We start from the raw sequence: 20067 nt of genomic DNA on the forward strand, positions 1-20067 counted from the left end.
GTGTGTTAGTGCAATTTGCTCAGTTTGCTGTGAAAACAGTAGCTCTCTCAGCAGCAGTGAGACCCCCGGCACATGCTTTCTCTCTCTCTCTTGCTAGATAGCAGGCAGTCAGAAGCTTCATCAACGGCGTTCGGCTCCGAAGTGAATGACAATGGTGCGTGGTGATCGCTTCCACTTTATACCCGTGCAGCGGGGCGGGGTGCGATATGCAAAGCACGCACGGCAATGTTCATTGGCCCGTTTTCTAAATCTCGAAGCTGATAGGGGCTCCCAGAAGTGATCCCCATTCGTCGGTCTAAGTCCGAGGTACGTCAAACGTGGGGACATGAGATTGCCCTTTGGCCATTGATTGGATAGGGCATTGATGGTTGTGGTTTGTTATTGCTCGATTTCATGTGAGTGACAGCTTGTCCCACTCTTGTGGCAGCAAACACAAGTTCAACACCTTTATTAAATAAAAATCAATACCTCTTCAATATTCATTCAATAAAAAACTCATTCATGTTACATTATCTCTTAATTATTTGTTTAAATATTTTAAAAATACATTCTTATAAAAATTAAAAATAAGTTGTCCCTCATAAATACAACATAAAATGTATCTTATGTACAGTGTTGTACCTGAACGAGTTCATTGAACGATAGTTCATGAACTCGTTCATATTTTGGGCGAACGTGAACTGAACGTGCTGTATTACTGCCTGATGAACGTTACTGTGAACTCGTTCATTCTGGTGTCTGTGAACGGCACGCTCTCTCAGGTTAACTTCGTTAAATAGGGTGCCAGATTTCTATAGAGCCTTCCAGGCGAAATCTCGGCTAAATAACACTGAAACGGGTCTTAATATGTAGCGGAAAAACACCCAATCTGGCAACACCAGCCACCAGTGTCGCACCGCTGCCCGCCGCATGTGTGACGTGTCATCAAAACAAAAAAAGGCATGGAGGAGACGGCAGCATGTTGCAAGGAGTATGATCATTTACAAGAATTTTATGACAAGGTCTGTGAGAATGGGAGAAAAAAGAGGGTTTTACTATTCATGTAACTTGTTTGTTGAACCTGCCTGGTATATTTTTCCAGGATTCCAATATTCTGTTTTAGCGTGAGGACAATGGAAAATTATTAAAATTGAAAAACGTTTGCACCTTAATGATTACTGTCCTGTTTAAAAAAGACCATTCAAGCAGCACGTTTAAAAAAGCATTAAAGCAACAATGGGGAAATGCTGTCCCCTCAATGATAATGTCAACCCTGGTTGGATAAGGATTCAAAATTGGATATGAAGATGAAATCTGACGCATAGCTTCATTGTTAAAACTGATAAAATAATTGCTGTCTGTGATTCTATATGGGCTGTGTGTAGCATGTAGCGTGCAAAGCAACTGATGCGCTACACCTAGTAACGATATTCAGTATGGGCCAATATGTATCAGAAGAAAGGAACGACTACTGAAGAGAGGAAATCAGGCAGCAGGTGAGTAATGATCAACAAAGTTCAGTTGTGGTTCAATAAATTGTATTAGTATAGGAAAATGTATCTCTTTGTAGTTGGTTTCAATTAAATGAATCACAAGTATAAGCAATAAATCTGTAAAATTGAGAATAAAACACTTAACCCACTCTTGTGTTGTTTGTTATAGGTTCAAGAATTCAACAACTTGACAGATTCAATTCAATGTTTCTCACACTTCGCAAAATGTAAAAATAAAGAAATCAAAAAATGATCAAAAAAACAGCAATGTGTCTTTCTTTCACTTCAAGTAAAGTACTTCACATTAATGTAACCCTCAGCAAGGTATTAGATTCAGTATCCCAAAAGAAATGCAATTGAACATTAAGTTTGATTAAAAACACTGAATGTGATTAAAAATACCTTGAAATGAATCACTTTCTCTCCAAATTCAAAGTGTTACAGCAATATGAGTTGGAAAAATTCACAAATGCATTAAATGATACAATTGAACAAAGTTTGCGAATCAAATGACTCAATTGAACAAGGTTTGTGAATCAAACGACTCAGTTGAACAAAGTTTGTGAATCAAATGAATCAGTTCACAGATTCGCTGGACTCTTTTGATCCGTTCACGATAATTTCTCCCTTTTCGAAGCAAAAATGTCAAATGAGTTCGTTGGATAAAAGTCTTTCGTGTCCAAAAAACAAGAAAAATTGGAACTCTCCTACCAGTTATTGGTCGTAAAGCACAGTTCAAAGTGGAAACAGGTCCGATGGGCAGCTCGCCACTGTGCACATTCAATCACATTCGATACAGAGGACACTTCTCCGCGAGGATTAAACGTGGCACAGACAGGGTTCTCGCGGGACATCACATAGGAATAAACATAGAACAGAAAAAAAACCCAGCCTTGCATAACACAAGGCAGAACAACTATTAATGTCCAGTTCAAACATCAACAGCAAATATCATGTACACACTTCAAATAACACATTAACTCATCATTTCACACACCTTTAAAGCTATTGACACAATCTTTACACTTAATGACACTTCATTAGTACATTAGCACTTTCACACGTGAGTTAGCTTTAGCCCTCGTGCTATTACTACAGCGCACGCTGTACTCGCGCGGCCTACATGTACTTCTCATATTCACACTGAATTAGTGACTCTTCTCACATAGTATATTACTTAAAATGTGACTCACCAAGGAAATAACTCGTCGCATTCAAAGAAATAAGCTCATTTGCAACACTTGCAGATTCTCAGATTGTTTGCGTCAGCTTTCCTCCACAAATCCTTGTCTTGTCGTCTTCACATCCAGATGACAACTAAATGTAGCCGTTTTCATTCATATATACGATCTTTGGTATCTACTTTTAATCTTTTTTCCTTTAAATCAAACTTTTACGGAGGGTCTCGGAGTACCGCTCTGTGCAGCTGATTCGTCTCGTTCTCTCTCTGTCTCTCGTCTCAAGCTGACCGCGCAGCAGCCCGTGGGCGGGACTTATGAAAGTGCTGCTAGCATTGGCTCTTAGGAGTCAGTCACTGAAATGAGGGCTGTCATTGGACAAAACTGTTTTCGTTCTGGAAATTTCCTCCTTTTCTTCGTTTCTTTAACTTGATGTTTGGATAATCTTAAATATTTAACTGGTAACCTGATTACCCGGGTTACACTCTCCCCGTCTTGAAGATATGCAGGTCCCGCTGCATCCTTTAGGCTGCAAAGTCACTGCTGAAAGATTTCCACTACACACTTCCAGAGGGGTATCTCCAACAGAATCCAATGACACAGTGAAAGCGGCACTGAGCCCTTGCAGTAATGACTGCACGACCAGGGAAAGGGGATTTCCCAACTTGGGATACTGTAGCCTTCTTGGTGGTTCACAATGTCTTTGTGAGCGTCTAGGAACATCTGCCAGACTCTGGCCAATCTCCATTAAGTCGTCTTGGGGACTCCTCAAATTAGCAGATTCATCCTGTATCAGGCCATCATGCCTTTCATCTCCTCCACTGAGGGTCCCAGATGGGGGCTTATCAGATTCCTGGTCCTGCTGTTCATTCTGCACAGGTATGTCACTTAAAACATCAGTTCCCATAGGATCATTCGGCTGCAATCTTTCCTTTTCAGGTTCATCAGATAGACTTCCATCTTCACCATCAGGTAGGTCAGATGAATTCCCTTGTGATCCCACTGAGGTAGAGCGCTCAATTTCTGTACTAATTGCCGTTTGTATTTCAGGAGGAACTTCTGGTGTCACCACAGTTTTTGACTGATCCTCAGGTCTAAGGTTGGAAAGAATCCTGCTCTCAATGTTTGGTAGGTACCCTGGTAAGTAACAACTCATAGTGTCATCTTCAGACTCAGAATCCTCAGCCTCATCTTCAGACTCTCCTGCGCTAGGATTGGCTCGAGTTCTAGGCCTACGGGGTCTTTTTGGTTTTATTGATTCCTCAGGTTTATCTTCTCGTAAGAATCCACAGGGAAGTAGCAAGTCACGATGCAATGTGCGGAGTGGCTCATCCTTGCCTTCAGGCCGAACTGTGTAAACTGGTAAATCACCGGCTTTCCTGACCACAACGTAGACCTCTCGCTCCCACTTATCTGCCAACTTATGCTTCCCTCTCAGCCTGACGTTCCTCACCAGAACACGGTCGCCAACTTCAAGGAATGAAGCAACCACTCGCTCATCGAATCTCTGCTTATTGCGTTTTGCCACTTTTGAGGCGTTCTCCGTTGCTACCCTATAGCTCTCCTTTAAACGCTCCTTCAAATCCCTCACGTAGCGTGAGTGAGACTGGGGTGAGTCATCAGCGAATAAGCCGAAAGCTAGATCGATTGGTAGCCGGGGCTGCCTCCCGAACATCAACTCATATGGTGAAAATCCAGTGGAATCGTTACGTGTACAATTATACGCGTGGACTAATGGCTTGACAGAGTCCTTCCAGCAGGTCTTTTCTTTGTCACCCAGGGTTCCCAGCATCTGGAGCAGCGTCCTGTTAAAGCGTTCGACTGGGTTTCCCCTTGGGTGGTAAGGGGTCGTCCTCACTTTTCGGATGCCTGCTATACTGCATAGCTCTTTAATCAACTTCGACTCAAAGTCGGGCCCCTGATCACTGTGTAGTTTCTCCGGAAACCCGTAGTGAACAAGGAAGTTGTCCCACAAACATTTGGCCACTGTTTGGGCCTTCTGGTTTCTGGTGGGTATCGCTACAGCATACCTGGTGAAATGGTCTGTGATTACTAGAATGTCCTTCGTGTTGCTCCGATCAGGCTCCAGCGACAGGAAGTCCATGCAGACCAACTCGAGGGGTCTGCTAGTCATTATATTCACCAGGGGTGCAGCTCGCTCAGGAGGGGTCTTTCGCCTTACGCAACGCTCACAGGCTTTTATCTTGTTTTCCACAGCCGTCGCCATCTTTGGCCAATAAAACCGGGACCTAGCCAGATCCAGAGTCCTCTCGATTCCCAGATGGCCCATGTCGTCATGCAAGCTTGTCAAGGCCATCTCCCGGAGGTCCACTGGTAATGCCAGTTGATATGACACACTTCCTCGATCCTGCCTCTTTCTAAATAATACGCCATTCTTGAACATCAACCTGTTCCACTCTTTCAGCCACAAAGCCACATTTATAGGTTCAACCTTCTTAACAGGTCGCTTCCCAGACTCCAGGTACTTAATGACCACTTTAAGCTCTGAATCAACTCTTTGTTTTTCTTTTAACTCCTCTTCAGACAGTCGGGGAAGAACTGGAAGATTATGAGTGTCCTCTTGCTGAAACTCTTGAGGTACCGCACAAGGACTAAGAGACAAGGACTCAAACACTGTAGGTTGGAGGGATGAAAGTTCAGGATCACCACAGCCCTGGTAAACTTGATGTCTCTCACAGAGGGCCTTCACAGCTGCAGGCAGAATCGTTAGTTGTTCTGATTCCGCTAAATGGTGAAGGGTGAATTGCTTGATCCTCTCCTGCTCTTTCTGCGACACAAAATCATCCAAAGGCCTGTCATGAGGGCGTCGTGAGAGCCCGTCTGCGTCTTGGTTTCGCCTACCAGCACGGTATTGGATCTTGAAACTGAACGTTGACAGGCTGGAAAGCCACCTATAGCTAGTCGCATCAAGCTTTGCAGATGTCAAGATGTAGGTAAGTGGGTTGCTGTCTGTTAGTACAGTGAAGTCCACTCCATACAGGTAGTCACTAAATTTTGCGGTAACAGCCCACTTGAGCGCTAGGAATTCCAACTTGTGTGCTGGATATTTAGCCTCACTTTTGGTCAGTCCTCTGCTCGCAAATGCAACCACTCTCATTCTTCCCTCCTGTTCCTGATACAAGGCGGCCCCAAGTCCGGTGGTGCTAGCATCTGTGGTTAGCAGGTAAGGGAGACTGGGATCGGCAAATCCAAGAACTGGAGCTGAAGTCAGCTTCTCTATGATGGTGTTAAACGCTTGCTGGCATTCCTGGGTCCATCGGTCTCCAAATTGTTCTTTGGGATTATGGTACTGCATGCTTTTCTTCGGGTCTTGCTTCTGATTTTTCTGCAAAGGGGGGTATCCAACAGTAAGGTCATTAAGAGGTCTTGTTATCTTGGAAAAATCTTGGACAAACCTTCTGTAGTACCCAGCGAAACCAAGGAAGGATTTGAGCTCTTTGAGATTTCTAGGCCTTGGCCAGGTCTTGAGGGCCTCAATCTTGGTCGGATCCGTCTCCACTCCATCTTGGGACACTATATGGCCCAGGTATCGGACTGACGTCTGGAAGAACTTGCACTTTTTGGGAGAAAGCTTCAGTCCGTACTCCCTTAAGCGTTTCAGAACTTGCAGAAGCCGGGTTTCATGTTCCTCCAGAGTCTTAGAGAAGACTATAAGATCGTCGATGAAGACCAGTACCTCTCTTCTATTAAGATCCCCCATGCACCGCTCCATCAGCCGTTGAAATGTGCTCGGCGCATTTGTGACCCCTTGTGGCATTCGGTTGAACTCCCAGAACCCCAATGGGCATACGAACGCCGTTTTCTGTTTGTCAGCCTCCTCCATCTCGATCTGATAGAAACCTGATTTCAAGTCGAGGACTGAAAACCATTTGGAGCCAGTTAGAACTGAGAAGGCTTCCTCCAAATTTGGCAGAGCATACGCATCTTTTATAGTTTGGGAATTCAACTTCCTGAAGTCGATGCACAAGCGCACATCATTATCCTTTTTCCTCACTACTACTATCGGAGAAGCAAAGGGAGATTCGGATTCTCTGATGACGCCTGCGTCGATTAATTCCTTGAGGTGTCTCCTTACTGCATCGACATCTTGGGGGTGGATGGGCCTAGCCCTCTGCTTGAAAGGTGTATTGTCACTGAGATTGATGCGATGTTTTACTCTGTCAGTGTGGCCATAATCCAGATCGTGCAGCGCGAATACATCAGGCATAGAGCTCACTAGATCCGTTATTCTCCTCTTCCATTCACATGATAGAGGGGAATCACCAAAGTCGACAGCAATCTCTGCTATCGTGGGGTTCACATCCTTGCATACAGGATCATGCTTGGGGTTTCCTCCCTCAATCACATGTTGGACTGCATGAACTTCAGCAAGCACGGCTCTAGGAGGAATCATTAAATCCGTCTGAGTCTCATTCTTCAACACTATTGGTATTTGGACATTACGATTCAGAGGCAAGGAATGGAGACAACTCGCCACTAACAGTCCACCGGGTAAGGGAGATAAGGTCGATGGCTCTACTGTCACCAAGGTCTCTGATAGCGGTCCAACGACGTTGACGTACCCGTCGAGAACTACAGTACTTCCAGCCGATACCACCTCAGGAGTGCCTCCTTTCACCTTTACTTGTCCCAAGACACTTGTCCCTGCTCTTCGTCGTCTAACTTCCAGGACCCTTATTACAGCTTGATACCCATGGTAGCATGACTTAAACTTTGGCGTGTCTCCTTGCACATGACAAGCATACAAGACATCCAGAGTATTGGTGCCGATGAGGATTTGAGGCACATGTGTCAAGTCTGGGACCACTAAAGCCAATGTTGGAACTTCTGCCTCCATCCCTAAAAACTCCTGAGGAAACTTCAGGGTTAACTCAACGTACCCCAGGTAGGGAACAGCTTGTCCATTTGCTCCTTCAACTTCCAACAGGTGATTTAATGGCTGCATAGGATGCTGCGGCAGGTGACTGTTGTAGAAAGACAAGGGAATTGTCGTCACCTGAGATCCTGTGTCTAGCAAGCAGTTCACTTCCTTCCCCTCTACTTTGACTTGTGCAGTGCATTTCATCCCTATCAGTCCAGCTGGTAACTTCAAAGAACTTCTGACATTAGCATGCCTGTTAAAAACTTGTCGATGCTTAGGGCTTTGTTTCTTTCTCCCAGTCTCCATCCGCCCAGCGACAGAGACTGCCTTTAATTTAAAGGCACTGTGGTAGTTTTGTTTTGAAGATCCCACTCAGCTTGTCTCTCTCTCAGTTTACGTCTCTTCTCTTCAACTTTAAGTGAATTCGGGGGATTCTCACAGTTGATCGCTAAGTGGCCATCCTCTCCACAGCGAAAGCAATACCACGGCCGAGGACGGTTGGTGCTCGCTTCTCCGTACTGTGGCCTCCCATTTGCCCTTCCATCGACTTCCCTCGCATTGGATCTACTCAGACTGTTTCTCAGATGAGAGGACCTTTCAGGTTGGTTTCTCGGTGCACCAGAAGTAGCGACTTGGATTTTCAGCTCCGCTATCTGTCCTTTCAACTCCTGAAGTTCACTTGCTTGGGCTCGTTCTTTCACGTCCTGATTGGCAGCTGTTCTGATGGCCGCAACCTGGCTTTGAAGTGCAGCAACCTCTTTCTTTAGAGCACCAACCTCAGACGTTTCGGGGCAGTGAGTTTTAACCTTCTGCTTAGAGGCTTTCTGATTAGGTGTAGCGAAGACTGGGGAATCAGCGTCTTCCTCCGATGTGCTGCAATAAGCAGACTGTTGGTGTGATGCTGTACGCAGTTTAAGGGGAACGGATGGATGCTTGTTCATACCCAGATGCTTCCTCATTCTCTCTTCCTTTGATGTTTGTTTATCCTCAGCTGTGCGGATGAGAATTGCTAATTCAGCAAAAGGAGGTGGGTCTGCTTTTCTCTTTTCGAGCTGCAGATCAGCTATCAGTGCGTTGTCCCAGCAGCCACGGCAGAACTGCCTCAACAGACAGCGGTCTCGTTCGCTCTCTGCAACACCATCCCGTCTGATGGTAGTACTCAGGATTACGTGCAATCTGTGGAGGTAGGCAGACGACTTTTCACCTGGATTCTGCAGGGTGCTTATAAACCTGGCTAATAATTCGTCTCCGTCCTCCACTGACCCGTAGACGGACTCCAGCAGCCTGAGGCACTCTATTGATGGGGCATTCAGGTTCACATGCTTGATGATGTCTGAAGCAGGTGGCAACAAGCTATCTAGAATTTTGCGTGTCTTGTGTGATTCAGGAAGGGATGGATCGTTTAACAGATAATCAACACTCACCCGCCATGTGTCGAAATCGGGCTCGTTGTTTGGACGAGGGCTCCTCCCAGAGAAAGATTTCAGGCGGAATGAAGCACTGTGCGGGGACACAGGATCACTCGTCCTCACAATGTGTTCCATCACCACCCTCTGGATGCCTGGGGGATGCGCAGCAGTCATGGGAAATTTCACAGAGATTGTCTCAGCAGAGCTGACATTAGGGTCATTTGAACAGTGAGGCGACACAGCGCCTATGCTTGTCTTGACTGGGTTTTCGGGTTCTGTTCTCAGCACAGAAGGTGACTTACACTCTTCCAATCGCTGGGGGGTGCTAGTCACACATGTCAAGAGATTTGATTCTAAAGGCCGATGCTCAAGCCCAAGGTCTACTCTAGGTGACGCACCAGTTCTCATGCCACTCACCCGTATCAACTCCCTTTGGAGCATATCTTGTAGAGATTCTCCATTTACACTGGCTATTGCTTGCAATTTCTCCAAATACTCTGTGGCAGCGTTACTGACAGCGGGAGTGTAGACACTACTCAGTGTGCGCACACGAAACACAGTGTCTGGATCAGTGGGATTTACCATGGTTAACGGCAGGTGGGGCTCAAGGTTGCACATGGCAGAATTGTGCGAGAACTCAACTACTGCGTTACGATGAAACTCAGAGCGTGGATCATCAATTAGCAAGTTGCGCTGTATAGATCCAAACCTCAAAAGATATGCCTCTAGAACTTGATCCAATTCAGTTAGTGTTAAGCCACTGACAAGCACTGCATTTTTCACATTAACGCTCTCTCGTTCCACAACATCCATTTCTGTCAGGTTCACTGCACGTGCCTATCACAATGGTTATTCACCTCAAGTCGCTGCTGCACCCTCTCTCCTGGCTGGCTCGCCAAAGTTGTAGCATGTAGCGTGCAAAGCAACTGATGCGCTACACCTAGTAACGATATTCAGTATGGGCCAATATGTATCAGAAGAAAGGAACGACTACTGAAGAGAGGAAATCAGGCAGCAGGTGAGTAATGATCAACAAAGTTCAGTTGTGGTTCAATAAATTGTATTAGTATAGGAAAATGTATCTCTTTGTAGTTGGTTTCAATTAAATGAATCACAAGTATAAGCAATAAATCTGTAAAATTGAGAATAAAACACTTAACCCACTCTTGTGTTGTTTGTTATAGGTTCAAGAATTCAACAACTTGACAGATTCAATTCAATGTTTCTCACACTTCGCAAAATGTAAAAATAAAGAAATCAAAAAATGATCAAAAAAACAGCAATGTGTCTTTCTTTCACTTCAAGTAAAGTACTTCACATTAATGTAACCCTCAGCAAGGTATTAGATTCAGTATCCCAAAAGAAATGCAATTGAACATTAAGTTTGATTAAAAACACTGAATGTGATTAAAAATACCTTGAAATGAATCACTTTCTCTCCAAATTCAAAGTGTTACAGCAATATGAGTTGGAAAAATTCACAAATGCATTAAATGATACAATTGAACAAAGTTTGCGAATCAAATGACTCAATTGAACAAGGTTTGTGAATCAAACGACTCAGTTGAACAAAGTTTGTGAATCAAATGAATCAGTTCACAGATTCGCTGGACTCTTTTGATCCGTTCACGATAATTTCTCCCTTTTCGAAGCAAAAATGTCAAATGAGTTCGTTGGATAGAAGTCTTTCGTGTCCAAAAAACAAGAAAAATTGGAACTCTCCTACCAGTTATTGGTCGTAAAGCACAGTTCAAAGTGGAAACAGGTCCGATGGGCAGCTCGCCACTGTGCACATTCAATTACATTCGATACAGAGGACACTTCTCCGCGAGGATTAAACGTGGCACAGACAGGGTTCTCGCGGGACATCACATAGGAATAAACATAGAACAGAAAAAAAAACCCAGCCTTGCATAACACAAGGCAGAACAACTATTAATGTCCAGTTCAAACATCAACAGCAAATATCATGTACACACTTCAAATAACACATTAACTCATCATTTCACACACCTTTAAAGCTATTGACACAATCTTTACACTTAATGACACTTCATTAGTACATAAGCACTTTCACACGTGAGTTAGCTTTAGCCCTCGTGCTATTACTACAGCGCACGCTGTACTCGCGCGGCCTACATGTACTTCTCATATTCACACTGAATTAGTGACTCTTCTCACATAGTATATTACTTAAAATGTGACTCACCAAGGAAATAACTCGTCGCATTCAAAGAAATAAGCTCATTTGCAACACTTGCAGATTCTCAGATTGTTTGCGTCAGCTTTCCTCCACAAATCCTTGTCTTGTCGTCTTCACATCCAGATGACAACTAAATGTAGCCGTTTTCATTCATATATACGATCTTTGGTATCTACTTTTAATCTTTTTTCCTTTAAATCAAACTTTTACGGAGGGTCTCGGAGTACCGCTCTGTGCAGCTGATTCGTCTCGTTCTCTCTCTGTCTCTCGTCTCAAGCTGACCGCGCAGCAGCCCGTGGGCGGGACTTATGAAAGTGCTGCTAGCATTGGCTCTTAGGAGTCAGTCACTGAAATGAGGGCTGTCATTGGACAAAACTGTTTTCGTTCTGGAAATTTCCTCCTTTTCTTCGTTTCTTTAACTTGATGTTTGGATAATCTTAAATATTTAACTGGTAACCTGATTACCCGGGTTACATGTGGCAATAATTGTGAAAAATAATAGCTCGCAGCAACATATGGAAAAAAAATAACTATGAACTAGTTCATTTTTGGAACTTAGTGAACTTAGTTCAAAATTTTGTAGTGTGAACTATGAACTGAACTAGTTCATTTTTGGAACTTAGTGAACTTAGTTCAAAATTTTGTAGTGTGAACTATGAACTGAACTAGTTCATTTTAAAATTTGTAAATTGAACTTTGAACTAGTTCATGTAGAACGTGAACTTTCCCAACACTGCTTATGTACCACTTTTCTCTAAAAGTAATTAAATCTCCTACCAATTCATAATAAGCATACTCAATTTTTAATTAACCCCTTCAAAATTCTGCATGGATCTACTTCAGTTAGACCCAGAAATTTGATCTTTCTGGTCTTCCAAATCACTAATTTTGCTACACCCATAACATTATTCAGAAGACAAAATATAGCCTTTTTTGACATTTCTATATGTTACACCTCCTATAAAAGAACAAGCAGAAAAGGTTTCACCCAGTCCTCTAAACCATTCCATCAAAACTTTAAAAAGCCCATCCAATCTTTTGCACTTCAAAAACAAATGTTCCAAAGTTTCCTCTTGGCTAAAAAACCCACACTCCCCACTTACTGCTGGATTAAAGTGGGCCACATATCTGTTTGTAGCTATTGCCCCGTAAATAAGTCTCCACTGTAAGTCTGCAGTTCTTTTCTCTAATGGAAAATTATACATGGACCTCCACTGATGACTCAAGGGTGAAGTTGGAACTTCAATGGCTGCTGTTCTTTCAATATCTCTTTATGAACAGTCTTAATGGCTAGGTTATACAAAGTCTTTTTAGACATCTCATCAATGTCTCAGAGGTGTCAAAATCCTCTAGATGACGATCTTCTGAGACACTGTTGTTATAAGTACAGCAAATTAACAGTTTTTGAGGGATAACATCATTCTGTTCATTCTGATCTTTTCTTTGTATTACTTGTCTGTAGAATCCTGGCAAAAAGGAGCGCATTTCTTCCAAAAAACGTATGGCGTGAAGTGGAGATCGCAATCCTGTAAAATACATGATGTCCTCCACAGACTTCCAGCCATCTGAGTTGACCAAATCCTTCAACTTTGTACAATTTCTTCTCAGCATATTCTCCTGTACAATCCTAGAAGACAGTGACCCATGAATCACTGGATTGTGAAAAAGTGGTTTCTCCAACACCCAGTGTTTAGGGATCTCAAAAACTCTTTTAATCTTAAAGGTTTTGTCCCATGCCTGTAACACTGATTTATAGAATTATGTAGTCTCTGTCAAGTCAATCTCTTTCATCCAGAAAAGATACACATCATAGTTCAATCCCTCTACTCTTTGCAAAATTGCGGCTGCTGTACGGGTCCATGTTAATTATTTTCTATACAGTTTTTTTTTTTTAAGAGAAGAGAAGAGAAGAGAAGAGAAGAGAAGAGAAGAGAAGAGAAGAGAAGAGATGAGATGAGATGAGATGAGATGAGATGAGATGAGATGAGATGAGATTGCAAGAGGGAGGGGATACTATTCAATAGAAAACAAGTGAAACCTTGGACATTTCAATATTATTAATAATCAGGTTTGCTGTGCAAGAATTGCTGTTAGGTGCTCAAGTCATGTCAGAAGAAGCTGTGGTATTACATAATCTTCAGACTAGCAAACAGACCTGCATTGATAATTTAAGCTTGTGGAGGAGCAGAGAGATTCAGTACTTTGACTTTCACCCTCAAGGTACAGAGCTGTTTTTCCTTTCTCATTTAGTTATATGATCCAGTTGAGTAATTTAGTGCTTCAGAGATGAAGTTAAGAATTTATAAGGAGGAAGGATCGTAGTGGGATGCAAAGACAGCCAGGTTTATGTGTAGAGAATGAGAAATACTTGCAGGCACAAGCCTTTAGAGGACTGCAAGCAAGAGCCCTGGCGAAATGCAGGAGCTGTTTGCGCATTGTCAGTTAATGGTGATCATCTGACTTATGAGACATACCGGATTGACATTTGACAAGAAACAGTGTTGTGAATGCAAAGACATTCATTTAAATAGAAATTTCTGTTTGGATGTTTGGGTTAAGTTTTTCTTTAGAAAGTCAATTGAATGTTAACTAGCAATGTTAACTAGCACAGGTCATTTTGAGCCAAAACTCATTTGTACATTGGAGTGGTTCAAAACTTGTTTCTCTTGAACCATGAATACAAAAATAAAATAAAAACTGGACTGGACTAATAGACTGGACTGGATTCAAGGTGTTTTGTGGTTGAAATTTAAAGGAAAAGCAAATCCTTTCCTCCCAGGACAATTTGACCCATTTAGGAATGATTGGAATGCTTTATTACACATATAAAACCTAAAAATGCTTAAAAAAATAAATACATAAATACTAAACCTTTACAAAAAAAATTTTTTTAAACAACATTTTGTTTATACATGTAATTGTGAGCTACTTTGAATTTAAGTTAAAAAAAAAAATTAAAGAATGAATGTGCCTAAATTCTTCCCTTCCGGTGTGAGAACGCTAGGCACACATGTGCTGCCGCTTCACGCCTGTTTGTCTGCTGTTGTCACGTCTGCTTTTTATTGGATATGTTTTTTGCATCAACCTTCTTGGATTATTTTACTGTACTATTTTACACCATCGAAACAACTCCTGGACTATTAACATGCTTTAAAAAATCTTCTGGATAACTGACCTGGCTGTTTTCGTAATCCATTCACACAGATCGGCTAAGAGCCCTCTCCATTTCTATCCTCACATCCCTCGCAACATCTGATACTTTGAGTCTTCCCTCTCTCTTTCATTCTGTTGCGTAAACCCTTGGTACAGTTGGGTAGCCTTCCTTTCTGTGGATTTTGGATCTGAAATGGGTTTTGGCTAACGTAGTTTAAACCATTAAACTGTTGTTGTAGGTTGCGTTGCATATCTCCGGTCATGTCCTCACCTATCAATTTGCAGGCTTTGTTTTTTGTTCTTTTTTGGTTTGTGGTGTCATTGAATGATATGAAAATAGTTTCCCCGAGATGGTTTTACAGATGGCTCTGAAGCTCATCTCAGAACATTTAAAGGGTCGTTTCGATTGGCTCCGAACACCTATGGTGTGAACAACTTGTAGTTTTACACCAACATCATTGCGTTTATATCCTGCCCTCCGAAATGGCAGAGAAACACTCACTCTCTGACTACTAAAGCTTCTGTGTTGCATGACATAATCACCGACACAAACCTGGACATGCTACTTCTGACTAAAACTTGCAGATGCCTAATGACCTTCTCAACCTGAACCTCCTAACTCCCCCTGGGTACATCTACTTCGCTCAGCCACGTCTTCATCGTCGAGTTGGTGGGCTGGCTGTAGTTTGCTGTGAGACTATTAAGATTTCAAAGATAGAGATGCATGACGCTACAGCATTTGAATATCTCGCGCTGAAAATGTCTGGCAAATCGTCACTGGCTGTAATCTTGATTTACCGACCTCCGAAATGTCATGCTGATTTGTTGTCTGATTTCTTCTCTAGATCAGTGTGTTACTAACTGTTGTCTGTGGTACTTATTCATCTGTTATTCTGCTTGGTGATTTTAATATACATGAAAAAACTGTTCAATGCAATGGAATGACGTCTGTCCTGGACTGCTTCCACCTAACCCAGCATGTTACTTTTGCTACTCACTCCAGGGGCCATATACTGGATCTCATATGTACATCTGGCTCAAATAATATTCTTGTTAGGGGCTCTGATTTTGCTTTTTCAGATCATAAATGAATAAACTTCAGTTGTAGTTTTACAATATCTATACCACTTCTAAAGAATATGTAGCCTAGAAATCTAGACGCACTCTAGCGGCAGCAAATTTAATCTGCCTGCAAGTGTTGTCTAGCAACTCTCAATACCCTTCTGAGCTGTATTCCCCTAATCTTTGCCGGACCAATCACATCGTGTATAGAGTCGGTGGGCGGGGCCATAATGACGACGCCAAGTTGCGCAAACGTTGCCAAGTTGCTTCTAGTAAACACAGAAACTGGCGAACGGCGGCGGTCTTTCGAATCAGCTTTGACTGCGATTCTGGAAGACTTGGAGTTAAGCTTTTCTCTGAGAAAAGAACAAAGAACGGCACTGAAGTCATTCTTAAAAAGGGAAGATGTGTTCGGAGTTTTGCTGACCGGATACGGCGAATGTTTAATCTATCAACAAGCTCTGTTTCACCTTCATTGCTCTGGTTGGTGGTAGCGCTATCCTATCGCATGCAGAAGGAGTTTGAAAGACAACCGTTTATCCCGCCCCTCGGATTGAGCCCTGTCTATGGTGAGTTTCCAGAACAAACATCTTGATGTGGGTCTGGCTTATCAGGCTAAAGAAAATGCTGACCCATCGTAAAATCAATTCTATCTAAAATAAATCCATCTTCTTTCTCTGATTCAACAATCAGACTTCTACCTTGTCAAAATGCCTAATATCTAACTGTCCATCAGAAATCTGCTGTATATACAATAATGCTTTGTCTTAAATACTTGGGAGGCATGCTCCTGTTAAAACTAGACTGGTTCCATCTAGTCGTGCCTCAACCTGGTTCACTCCTGAACTACTAACGATAAAAACTGAGGAAAACCGCCTAGAAAGGCTATACAGGAAAACTGGGCTTGTTGTATACTCCTTGGCTTTTGAAGAACACTGGCATAAGTACCGCACTGTCCTTAACGATGCAAAATCCTCTTTTACCTCATTTTACCTCTACCATTAGGAATTCCAAGGTAGGCCCAAGTCGCTCTTTGCTATGGAAAGCAAACTCACAAATCCACCACAACTTATGTTGGGTTCTTACGACTTACAATTCATAAGCAAAGTCCAAAAAAAAGGGTTGTTGCTTCGCAATTGCGATCATATTTGGATATAAATGGCCTTTTTGAACCTTTTCAGTCTGGTTTTCACCGATCACACAGCACTGAAACGGCTCTTCTCCAGGTGGTTAATGACATTATTCTGTCCATGGATGCAGGGCTGATAAACATCTTGCTGCTTCTTGATTTAAGTGCTGCTTTTGACACATTCTGCCATTAATTAATGATATCTAGGCTTTCTGACATTAGCATCACTGGCTCTGCACTTTCTTGGCTCATTTCCTACATTAGTGACAGAAATTATTATATCACTATACACAGGTTTTGATCTGCTACTGCTTCACATTTACACAGGGTGTTCCTCAAGGTTCGGTTCTTGGCCCACTATTATTCATCATCTACATATATCCACTCGTTTACATCATATGCAGGCATGGACTTCAGTTCCACTGCTGTGCTGATGATTTTCAAATCTACCTCACCACCAGCTCTGATAGGCCATCTCTGCCTTACTCACTCACTGCAAGTATCAGGGACATCAAGTATTGGATGTTCTGGAATTTCCTTAAATTGAATGATAATGTGGCAGGAGGAGTGGACCTGCTTTTGTCACTGTTATTTGCCGCAAGCCTATTGTCTTTAACACTGGGCTATAAAACTATAACGAAAGTGCTGCCTGGGATGTGTCATCTTTTGGGGAACTGCTGCGTCATTAACGCGCTTGCGTCATTCCTTCCAGGAAACTAGATGAGTGCTCGTCACTGCTAGTTTTATTTGTTATCACGCGTGTTTTGGTTATGAGAAGTGCGTCTTTATTATCGTATATTTTAGAGACTGCGAGTGTCTGGAGAGCTTGTTTTTGCTGTCTATTGCATTAGCGTGCTGCTGTAGTTTATTGCTGTTTGTACTAACTGGATGTGGACAAGGGAAAAAGAAAATGCATTGTTAACCTACTATTTATATGAGGTACGCATTTGGCAAGTGTTGGTTTTTGTGTTTTAAACGTCTAATCTACCCTCCTTTTTTAGCTGTGAAAAACCTGACGTAATTGCCGGATTTGCTTTTGTTTCGCTGCTTCGGTCCTCGCCAAGGACAATACGGTTCTGTTGTCTTTTGATTTAAACATTGACGCCATTTTCTCAACAATCAGTACGTATTTGTTATGCATCTATTAGATCATGAGAGTGAATTTAACAGAGTAACAGTCTCAGGTCCCACTTTATATTAGGTGGCCTTAATAACTATGTACTTACATACCTTACTAAGCACTTGATACCATGTACTTACAATGTACTTTAATGTACTTACAATGTACTTACCTGCATGAACATTCTGTAGTTACAGTTGTGTACTTACATTTGTAAGTACACTTTGTAAGTACACACAATAATTGCAATATTGTAACTACAATGTAACTACTCTGCAGTTTCTGTAGGGGGAAAAATGTGCGGGAGCCATTTTGTTTTTGCATGTATAAAGCATTATTGTCCATGCCACTGCAACATACTCTAATATGAGGATAAGGGTGGATACTCATTATTCAAACCATTAAATAGTCAAGCTATTATTTCAACAAATGTTTGCACCTGAAGACTATATATATATATGTGTATGTGTGTGTGTGTGTATATATATATATATATATATATATATATATATATATATATATACATACACACACACACACACACATTCATATAGTCTTCTCAATTAGCAAATTAGGCCTCCCAGGATTCACCAAGTTTGCATTTAATTTGCTCTGCACCTCACATGCTATCAGTCAATAGCAAATACTTTCTACTTAGACAAACTTTACAAGGTCTATTTTTTTTATATTAGTCAATGCATTAGTAACATGAACAGTGAACGATATGTTTGTACAGCATTTATGATTATTTCCTCATTCATAAAAATAAAAAATATTGTTAGTTAGTTCACAGTACATTAAGTGTTATCAGATACAACTTTTTTATCTTAAAATGTATTAGTAAATGCTGATATAAACATCAACTAAGCTTAATAATGTTGAAGTGCTTCTCATTAAGTTGACCAATGTAGCTACCCAACGTTAACAAATTAAACCTTATTGTAAAGTGTTAAGGTATGGGTCCTGTGTTGATACCCAGGAATTAAAGTGTACTTACACTGGAAATCCTCGAAAACTGCCCACTTAAAATAAAGTGTGGAACCCGTGTTGATACCCAGGAACTAATGTGTACTTACACTGGAAATACACAAAAACTGCCCACTTAAAATAAAGTGTGGAACCCGTGGTCGATACCCAGGAACTAATGTGTACTTACACTGGAAATACACAAAAACTGCCCACTTAAAATAAAGTGTGGAACCCGTGGTCGATACCCAGGAACTAATGTGTACTTACACTGGAAATACACAAAAACTGCCCACTTAAAATAAAGTGTGGATCCCGTGGTCGATACCCAGGAACTAATGTGTACTTACACTGGAAATACACAAAAACTGCCCACTTAAAATAAAGTGTGGAACCCGTGGTCGATACCCAGGAACTAATGTGTACTTAAACTGGAAATACACAAAAACTGCCCACTTAAAATAAAGTGTGGAACCCGTGGTCGATACCCAGGAACTAATGTGTACTTACACTGGAAATACACAAAAACTGCCCACTTAAAATAAAGTGTGGAACCCGTGGTGATACCCAGGAACTAATGTGTACTTACACTGGAAATACACAAAAACTGCCCACTTAAAATAAAGTGTGGAACCCGTGTTGATACCCAGGAACTAATGTGTACTTACACTGGAAATACACAAAAACTGCCCACTTAAAATAAAGTGTGGAACCCGTGGTCGATACCCAGGAACTAATGTGTACTTACACTGGAAATACACAAAAACTGCCCACTTAAAATAAAGTGTGGAACCCGTGTTGATACCCAGGAACTAATGTGTACTTACACTGGAAATACACAAAAACTGCCCACTTAATATAAAGTGTGGAACCCGTGTTGATACCCAGGAACTAATGTGTACTTACACTGGAAATACACAAAAACTGCCCACTTAAAATAAAGTGTGGATCCCGTGTTGATACCCAGGAACTAATGTGTACTTACACTGGAAATACACAAAAACTGCCCACTTAAAATAAAGTGTGGAACCCGTGTTGATACCCAGGAACTAATGTGTACTTACACTGGAAATACACAAAAACTGCCCACTTAATATAAAGTGTGGAACCCGTGTTGATACCCAGGAACTAATGTGTATTTACACTGGAAATACATAAAAACTGCCCACCTGTTGTAAGGGGGGTGGGGGTCGCACAATTAATTGCATGCAGAATAAAATTACGGTATTCTTATTTAAACTTGTTACGACACAGGAAAACAAAACCATGCAGTTATGAATCTTTTTTACTGAAAGCTTTCAGATACCAGAAAAGAATCTCTGAAACTTTAAGAAAACAATATAATTAGGATACTTTGATTTTGAGAAAAAGCACCAGAAAAAAAGCTGTGTTCAGGTCAGATTGCACTTATCTCTGAACACTTTTCTTTAAATGTATTTGAACACAGGGAACTGTTAAATAAAAAACATACAATATCCCAAACTTAAAGGGTT

General features: G+C 41.7%; 1 protein-coding gene across 1 annotated transcript; it reads right to left on the reverse strand.

The window, feature by feature from the left end:
• Window positions 1-7637: 7637 nt before the first annotated feature.
• On the reverse strand, window positions 7638-11612 carry LOC137092397 (zinc finger CCHC domain-containing protein 12-like). The gene is made up of 2 exons (XM_067456647.1): window positions 11151-11612; window positions 7638-10849 (listed from the first exon to the last, which is right to left on the reverse strand). Exon 2 carries the CDS (start codon window positions 9752-9754, stop codon window positions 7862-7864), a length of 1893 nt encoding a protein of 630 aa, XP_067312748.1. The 5' UTR covers window positions 9755-10849; window positions 11151-11612; the 3' UTR covers window positions 7638-7861.
• Between the last annotated feature and the right edge of the window lie 8455 nt (window positions 11613-20067).

Source organism: Pseudorasbora parva, chromosome 11, assembly GCF_024679245.1.
Source record: "Pseudorasbora parva isolate DD20220531a chromosome 11, ASM2467924v1, whole genome shotgun sequence".
In the NCBI taxonomy this organism is placed as follows: Eukaryota; Metazoa; Chordata; class Actinopteri; order Cypriniformes; family Gobionidae; genus Pseudorasbora; species Pseudorasbora parva.

Excerpts from the sequence above, each read along its gene's own strand:
- LOC137092397 (XM_067456647.1), bottom strand. The coding sequence starts at position 9,754 with ATGGATGTTGTGGAACGAGAGAGCGTTAATGTGAAAAATGCAGTGCTT.